This window comes from Telopea speciosissima, chromosome 5, assembly GCF_018873765.1.
Source record: "Telopea speciosissima isolate NSW1024214 ecotype Mountain lineage chromosome 5, Tspe_v1, whole genome shotgun sequence".
Classification (NCBI taxonomy): Eukaryota; Viridiplantae; Streptophyta; class Magnoliopsida; order Proteales; family Proteaceae; genus Telopea; species Telopea speciosissima.
The window spans coordinates 1,635,450-1,644,765 of record NC_057920.1 but is presented as its reverse complement, the minus strand read 5'-3'; the positions used below and the strand labels follow the sequence as shown (position 1 = coordinate 1,644,765).

At 37.4% G+C, this 9,316-nt stretch overlaps 1 protein-coding gene across 1 annotated transcript; it reads left to right on the top strand.

Annotated features, from left to right (window-relative positions):
* Positions 1 to 4,328: 4,328 nt before the first annotated feature.
* On the top strand, positions 4,329 to 8,249 carry LOC122661300 (uncharacterized sugar kinase slr0537-like). Its single transcript, XM_043856657.1, has 8 exons — positions 4,329 to 4,546; positions 5,303 to 5,566; positions 5,707 to 5,778; positions 5,926 to 5,964; positions 6,408 to 6,515; positions 6,617 to 6,714; positions 7,235 to 7,346; positions 7,674 to 8,249. Exons 1-8 carry the CDS (start codon positions 4,388 to 4,390, stop codon positions 7,923 to 7,925), a joined length of 1,104 nt encoding a protein of 367 aa, XP_043712592.1. The 5' UTR covers positions 4,329 to 4,387; the 3' UTR covers positions 7,926 to 8,249.
* Positions 8,250 to 9,316: the final 1,067 nt, after the last annotated feature.

Sequence of the window (9,316 nt, the reverse complement as noted above, 5' to 3'; positions counted from 1 at the left end):
GCAATGGCCAACAACAAAGAACAAACATCTTGGCAAATGCTGCTTTCGGCTCATTGAAATAAATCAAAAAAAGTAGAGATCCACCCCTGCCTTTTATTCCTACCTTTTCCTCTTCGAGGCTTTACGGTTTAGTCTGTTTCATTGAGTCAGTAATCAAAGCTGATTCCATTGTTTTTTATATGATTGCCAATAATGTTGTTTGGAGCCATTGAATTGGTGGTAGCCCCCGCGTCGGCAATATAATTTAAATATGCGCCGCCCAAGATAACATATCATAAGTTCTATTGGCTTCAATTGCACCTTCCTTAATCTTTCTTTTTCTGCCATAAACCCAAAAAAAAAATAAAAATTTGTTGGAGTTGCTGCACACAAATTCTTGAGGGTGTCCCCAATCCCCCCCCCCCCCCAACAACTCTCTTCTTATTAAAAGAAGCTAGGCACAAGGGTTGATAAGCTTTCTCATAGTATCTTTATTATTATTTATTAGGTTATGTTTGTTTTATTCTAATTTTTTTTAATAATTATTATAGGAAAATTTTATTTTATTATTTTTTAGGTAAAAGTTTTCATACACGGCTGTGTAAGCCGTGTATGTGAGAGAGTCTCTCACAAAGAGTTGGAAAAGTCATAAATCTCCACCCATTAATTAATATCTTGAAACTCCCACCCTCTCACATACATGGTTTACACGATCATTTATGAATACTTTCCTCAATTTTTTAATATTTATTTTTATGTTGAATATGGTACTTTTTGTATTGCATATCAGAAAATGTTTAATTTCCCCATTTTGATTCATAAACAATTTTGTATTGGTTTTCTTTAAATCCCCGGCAAAACAAATGCAGCCTTAAGACAATAAATTGTTTAATTTAATAAAACTCAAGAATATCTCTAAATTAACACCATGTTTTGTCACGTAGAAGGGTAATATGGCAGACTTGACTATATGAATATCTAGATAATGGTCAAGCCACATATCATTCACACATATATTGACATATTTCTTTGTGTTTTCAACCACTCATTTTTTCGATACTTTTTTATTTTCCATTGAATTTGTGTAACCTTATTTTGTTCTTTGGCCAATTCTGGTTTAGTTGAAATTTAACATATGACCAAGGGACTTTTGGGTATTACCTATCTATTAAAATTGAAACTCCACCTAACCTGCCATCTGATAGATATTTGTATCAATCTTAAGAAACTCATTATATATTTTGATTTGTATGGACTTGATTCATGGACCAAAGTTTGCTAAGTCGTGGTGAGCAGGTGAAAATGCATTCAAGTTGTTGAGTGGGAGCCTAGGAGGATTTAGGATAGGTTTTTTGTTTTCCCCCTTTGGTGGGGCTTGTGGTGGTGGCGTAGGTGTAGGAAAGTGATTGCAAAAAATTATGAGGGGAATCGTAGCATTACAAAAGGTTCCTTTGCAACTCAGGCATTCCCTTTGCTCTCTTGTAGGTATTAAAGAGATGGCCTCTGATGCAATTTACCTGGGCACTAATTTATTCCATGGCAGATCGAAGTGCAGGGAACTGGAAGGTGTGATTGCTCGCATGCATAAAAAACTTGCAGCCTGGAAGTCTAATCTGTTAACCTATGCTAGCCGTAGTGTTCTTATTAAGTTGGTACTCGCTTCTACACCTGTGTTCTTGATGAACTGCTTTAAATTCCCTTTGAAAATTTGCCGTAAAATTGATTCTTTGTGTCTCAACTTCTGGTTGGGTAATTGTAATAGCTCTAGGAGGAAAAATTCTCTAATCTCTTGAGACAGAATGTATACGCCCAAAGTGTTTGGAGGGCTTGGTTTCCGTAAGGCATAAATCCATAACAAAGCCCTTTTGCTTAAATTGAGTTGGAGATTGCTCACAGAACCTAATTCGTTGTGGGCTCAAGTGCTCAAAGCTAAATACTTTCATAACCGCTCCTTGTTTGATCCGGCAATACGAAATAAGAGGGGTTCTTGGGTGTGGAATAGCCTTGTGACTGTCATTCTAAATCTTGAACATTTTGTGATTAAAAAAATTGGTAATGGATTTTCTACTTTCTTTTGGTTTGATAAATGGATTCCTAACCTCTCAGGTAACATTTTGGACCTCTTCTCCCTCCCTTCAGTCTCTATTGATAACACTACTCTTGTTAAGTCTTTTTTACGAGGTAACTATTGGATTGCTAACCTTCTTAACTCTGTAGTTCCCTCATCGATTTCTTCCCTTATACAGTCTATTAATATTACTGAATCTGATGATAGGTGGTGGTATGTCAAAGCTAACAATGGTATTCTTACCACCAAAGTAGCTGCTTTTGAAATTGATTCTCGTTGTACGAATGTTTCTAGTTTTGAATGTGCTTGGTGGAAGTTCTTTTGGAAGATTCAGATTCATCCCAAATTTAAAATTTTCATGTGACGTTTACTAAATGCAGGAATTCCTACCAAGGCTATTCTCTCGAAGTGGATCCAGCTTGATTTCAAATGCGTTCTTTGTGGTTCTGGTGTTGAATCCGCATGGCACCTTTTCCTTTCTTGTGATTGGGTTAAACACATCTGGGTGGGAGGCCCTCTGGGGCTAAGACTCGATTCTCTGGCCCTTAATGATTTCAAGTCTACTTGTTTGTTCTTTTTCCTCCAAGTCAAATCAAACAAACCTCTGGTCTATTGGTTTTTGTGTATATTTTTTTTTATCACCTGTTACTTTATTTGGGCTGTTAGGAACAGGGCTGTGGTGGCTTTAGAGAGCCCTGATCCTATGTGGGTTATGAACAACATTAATAAGTGGATCTCTGATCTGAAACTTTCTCCCCCCACCGTTTCATCCCGGGTTGTAATGGATAACTTTAATGACTTTTCTGTTTCTTCATCCTTTAAATTGCTCATCCTTAATTTTCCTGTTTTAATATGTGCAGGATTCTCTAGATCTCGACTAACTATAGCTGGGTGGTCATATTTCTTTTTAATAGATGCAAAGCTAAAGTTTTTTTATATAGGAACTATCCAAAGTACAGATGAGTTAATTGCTGTTCTTTTTGCTATTCGTAAGGGTTGTCACCGCGCTGCCAGTATTGGGTCAAAAATTAAAGAAGTCTGGGTTGATCACAAGCTAGTTACAAAGACTCTTCCATCTCCAACCAAATGCACGTGGCTGTGGTTTTACTTTAAGGATTTCCTTTTTATCTCTAATCTTACTCAAAATGTAAAGTTTACTAGGTTTGGTGATAAGTTTTGTCTAACTATAGCTAGGAACTTGGCCAAAATTAGTTGTTCTAGTACTGATACTGCTACTGTAAGATAAGTTGCTTTGTTTTACTTTGCTCATCAAAAAAAAAAAAAAAAGTTTCCCTACAAACTCTAAGGACCCACCTATACTCACAGTTCATCTATGTTGGCCTTGAAAAGTATCAAAGTTAAAAAGAAATAACATTTTAGAACCCACATGTAATTGTAAAATTATTGTTGAAAACCATTCCTGGTGTCATTTAATCTAATGTATCTACGAGAAAATAGTATTGATACATTATATATATATATATATATATATATATGGAAAAGAATGTTTCCTGGTCATGTGGCCATGTGAAATCTTCGCCTAGATATAGAAACACATGAAAGTACCATGTTGTCTCATGGAAAGATGGAAATCTTGCCCAAGTTTTCGTACGAACTCCCATTAGCATAAGAAGAGTTAATTAATTAAGTCATACTCTTACATTTGGTATATAGCTAATCTTCTCTATCTAAAGATGAATGAACACATTATCTATCCACATGGTAGAAAACATGTAATGTGATATTTGAAAAAAATAATATTTTATAAAATCATAAAATTTATATTAAAGAAAACATGTTTGTTTTTTGGTAGTTGATCCATATTGAAGAATGACATGTTTAGTGTCAATTTAGGGGACTGAGTTCATTGGTAAGATATTACAGAAAAACAAAAAAAAAAAAGTTCATTGGCAAGAATCGGCGGCCCTCAGACATGAAAACTCAACAATTCTAAGGTTTCTTGTCTAAGAATCGGCCATGGCCGACAATCCGAATCGATCGATGTGATTTCCCTTTTTTGTAGAATTCAAAAAAAAAAAAACAAAAACAAAATCAAGCCACCCTAAACAAAGAGGATTGAACTCAACACTGGCTAAAGGGTTGGGTTGTAATTTCGTAAGCAATGAAAGGGCATTTTGCAAGCAACACGTGGATCACCAGCTTTGCTGAAATTTGAAGGGTTCTTTTTTTTTTCTTTTAGGGGTGCAAGAAGAAATATATTGCTGAAATTTGAAGCTCTGCTCTCCATGATTCCATCTGTATATAAATAGTGTCTGGGGTGGAAGTTGGGCACTAAGAAGTGTGGTGGAAGGAAGCTTCTTCTGAAAACTTCGAGGCGATATGGGGGCTGAAGAACTACTACAGGGTCTCCTGCCCAAGAGGGACAGTGAGGCTCCTCTCGTTCTTGGACTTCAGGCATCTGCCCTTGTTGATCATGTCGCTAGGGTGGATTGGTCTTTGCTGGACCAGATTTCCGGAGAGAGAGGTGGCTCTCAGCCGGTACCCATACAATCACTTACCTTCAATTACTCATTTTCTCTAATCTGTTCCATGATTTGCTTCGTAATTTCGCCTTTTGTCTCATGCGTTTCCTTAAATCTTTCGTTTTTGATATTAACTTCCAAAATTTTCTTTGTCCAGCTCTCTCTGTTATTTACGTCACTCTCATTGTTTTTGTTTTTGGGTAGTTTGTTGTCTCTTTGTTGTTACTCTGGACTGGAATTTCTGGTTCTGTTTGAATTTTCTAGTTTTTCTGCCGCAGAATTTGGTCCTTGTCCTAGCCAGTATTACGATAATAATCAAGGTCCAGTTCCTACATTTATGCTAGTATCATTTCCCCAATTCCCACGTCGAGAATATTATTTTTCTTTCCTTATTTGTTGCGATGTGAGTTTCTGCATCGTGAGGTCTCATCTCAGTTCATGATTTATCGCTCTCACCAGATACATCAGAATACCTGAAAAGTATTACCAATTCAATTATTTAGTGATCGTTTGATTTGTCGTTGATGCTCAATTTTGCACATTCTTTGTTGTTCTTGTTTATTTGATCACTCTTCTAATGCTTTGAGTGTTCTCCCCCCCCCCCCCCCCCAACAAAACCCCAAAATTGAAAATAGTGTGCCGATAATTTTCATAAGAACAGGTCTACATATCACCATGATTGTGATTTAAAGTTGGGTCTGTGGATCAGCCATTATTAGGGGATAAATTTGGCAATTTGTGGAGTTGAAGCCTTTCCTTTGATCCTGATTAGGTTGCTATTGAAGAGCTGGAGCATATATTAAATGAGCTGAAAACCCACATTCTTCCAACCCCTGATGATCCTTCTCCCATCATAACAATAGCTGGTGGAAGCGTAGCTAATACGATCCGAGGTCTGACCGTGGGCTTCCAGGTCACATCTGGAATAATTGGGGCCTTTGCAGATGATGAGCAGGGCCGCTTGTTTGTACATAATATGAGCTCTAATGGAGTGAACCTTTCAAGATTAAAGTTGAAGAAGGGAACCACGGCACAAGTGAGTTGTATGCTTTAAGTCTAAGTCATACTAAGCTCCCCCCCCCCCCGGCGACGCGCCCCGCGAGGTGGTTCCTCTTTTATTCATTAAACTTACTGTTAGTAATTATTAACCCTGTGCTAATTTATCACATACCCCAGTGTGTTTGTTTAGTTGATGCAGTAGGCAATCGGACTATGCGACCCTGTCTGTCAAATGCTGTTAGGCTTCAGGTGGGTTATTTATGACTAGTTATAAATAAATAGAAGGTACTATAATCAAATAAAAATATGAAATGATAATATGGAATAATTAGAAGACAGTTGCTGATCTGTTAGGGTATTTGTACATGCTTTCTTATTATTTGGTCTATGTTTCAGGCAGATGAATTAACTAGAGAGGATTTTACAGGTTCCAAGGTAATGTATCTCTTAGTATACAGTTAATTCCATCAATTTCTTGCCTATGATAACATGAACAAATAAAAAATTTTAAAAATATTTGTCAGGTAATTTGACCTGGCTATTATTTATGCTGGTTAATATATAGCCATATAGGTGGATTATCAAAGCACATGGCTTGGACCTGCCATTCTTTTTTATGATTCACCTACAAGAGAACTTATGTGTAAAAAATCCACCCATTTATTGATTCTTTTGGATGGTAAAATATATTTTCAAGGGTCCATGGGATGCCCGCAATTTATGCTCCTTTTATAATTAAATCTGTATGGTGAATCCCAGTACATGGATAAGGGTCACATATCGTGAATCTTTGGATATTCCATTCAGACTTGGTAGACTACAGAATACAAAATGAATTGGAGGTTCTTTCGAATTATTTATTTATTTTAACTTAACAGTGGTTAGTTGTGAGATATGCGATTTCCAATCTGGAAGTTATTCGTGCGGCAATTAGGATTGCTAAACAAGAGGGAGTATCTGTCTCCCTGGATTTGGCCAGTTTTGAGGTATAAATTTGTAATTTGTACATTCTTCATAGAAAAATTTTGTTCAAGGTATGGTGTGATTGTCTTATCTGATTTATGTTGAAATTTTATAATTTGAGCAGATGGTACGAAACTTCAAGTCACCCCTTCTTGAATTACTTGAATCTGGGGATATTGACCTCTGTTTTGCCAATGAGGATGAAGCAAAAGAGCTGCTAAGGTGATCAAAACCTGTTCATGCTTTGATTAATACAAATCTTAACCGATTATATTATTTTCATCTGAAGAGAGAAGATTAAATAAATATTCATTTACTTTCCTGGTTACTTCCATCACTCAATATTGTGTGAGTTATGTGACTAACATGGACACTCTGCCTATGTAGGATGTGGATTCAAATGTTCCACTTGGGACACTTGAAGTCCATGTACATAAAGTTTGATGTTGAAAAATCTATGGTTTTGTAAGATTTAAAGTCACGAAGAAGGGTTAAACCTAAACTATACAAAAGGACTGCTTATGGTCAGAGGAAAGGAAGAAGAAAAGAAGGTGGGGAAGGACTAATCCATTTTGTCCCTAGAAGTTTTGTTGGTGGGAAGCTTAACTGAAGTTACGGTCTTACGGATATAGAAAAATAATCACAATATCTTACATTTAGGATTCCATTCAAGAGCTGATTGATTTATGATATGGATTAACATGTATTTACTCAAATCTGATTGTTCTTCTAATGGTTTTAGGGGTGAGCAAAATGCTGATCCAGAGGCTGCTGTGGAGTTCCTGGCCAAACATTGTCAATGGGCTGTGGTTACTTTAGGCCCTAATGGATGCATAGTGAAACATGGGACAGAGGTCAGTAAGTTGTAAACTTTTGGTATTCTGTTATCACATACATTTTCAAATGGACCAAGTTTTCCTTCAGCCACGGTGAATAAGATCCATTCACCGCAGGGCTTCAAATGTGCACGGGAGTGTATTTTGGGGAACATACTAAAACCCTATAGAGGGTTTGTGAACCCTAGGATGGTGTGATGAACCATCATTGCATGGTGAAAGAAAACTCTCCTTTTTAAATGGCAATCACAATTACTTTCTTCACATGTAAAGTGATGGATTTTCACGTACTTATGAGTGTATAACAAGGTCCTTTCTTAAAGAGAGTGGGTCTCTTACTTTCAGATGGTCAGACTTTCAGCTATAGGGGGAACACACGCAACTGATGCAACTGGAGCAGGTGACCTCTTTGCAAGTGGGTTCTTGTATGGGTTGGAGAAAGGGCTATCTCTTGAGGACTGCTGCAGAGTGGGCTCCTGCAGTGGTGCGTCTGTCATCCGTTCACTTGGGGGTGAGGTTACACCAGAGAACTGGCAATGGATGTATAAGCAAATGGAAATTAAAGGCCTCTCACTTCCTGATTTCTGCAAGCCCTAAATGTACAAGGCATTTCTGGGTGAACCAGAAGGTTGATTTTCTTTTTCATTGTGAGTGCTTAACTGCTTACTGATAAGTGAAAGCAACTATAGGGCCTTGTTGACAGCTTATAGAGAAACCATCTAGCTTTCAAAGTCTGCAAATAGACAGCAAGGTGGAATGCTGTGGAGGTGACAATTCCTAATTCGGGAGATTTCTTCTCGCAACTTTTTGTTTCCATTGATCTCATTACTGAGTTTTGAGGAAGACTAACACGACTGCTCAGATTTTGATTTCATTTGGATTTTGTGATGTGAGTTTACCTAGTTATTTCGATTAGTTCCCCCTAAAACAGAAATAGAATTGGAGAGCTGATGTGCAGTTGTGTTCATCCATTTGTTTCCATTATGAGGAGGAATGTAGTTCACAATGTACTTCAGAATGCTTTATTTTTCAGTTAAATAGTAAATTTATTTCAAGTCTCCAATGTATGCAGCATCAAATCTGCATCATCCAATTAAGGGCAAAGTTATTGTTTACTGCTTGAATCCACTTTCACTTCTAGCCTTTTGATTACTTGGATGCTAGCTAGATTCTGTACTTTAATTATTCTAGTGGTCATTAACTATATAATTGCTAGTTACTTAGTCTTTCAGATCGGTGCGACTTTCTACCCCTGGTCAGAATTCACCAGACTAATACCTGTGTGTTGGCTTGTAAGTCTGCAGAAAACCCAATGCAGGTCTGGGCCTTTGCCACAGGTCTGCATGTAGAACGCAATTGCTAAGAATCTAATTCACAATTAATTGACTCATCCCTAGAATTAACTTACCCTGAGATGTTACACAGCACCAGCTGTTAGAACTGCCATCCCCATGCGAGGTTAAAGTGATGGACACCGACCGTTTACAAATCATACAAATCATGGGATCGGAAGGTAGAAGCAAAGCTTTCTTCAGCCATAACAATCAGAGTTTCATACATGGAGGGGGCAGGTAAAAGGTGGGTGGTGATGGGTGAACACCTCTTCCTATAATTATTGAGATGAATAGAGGATAAGTCAATGACAAGACTCTGGAATCTGGATTACAACCTATAAATCAACATAATTAAACGTGCTGAATCCAAAAACCAAGGGCACTCACTTACAGGTCATTAATATACAAGCAAAGCGTGAGAACAATATCTCCATCGAGCAGATTAAGCCATTAAGCATTCAAGCAGTATCCAGATCTTTGTAACCTGAGCATGCCCAGCATCCCAGGCTATATATTTGCTGGACGTCCCTAGAAGATATCACTTTGACTAACTTTAATGTAAACCCCAGAAAAGTGAAAAGAGAAATTCCGAACAACCTCGCACCATAAATCATGCACTGATAATGTGTCTATCTGGTCTACCCTACTTGCCAG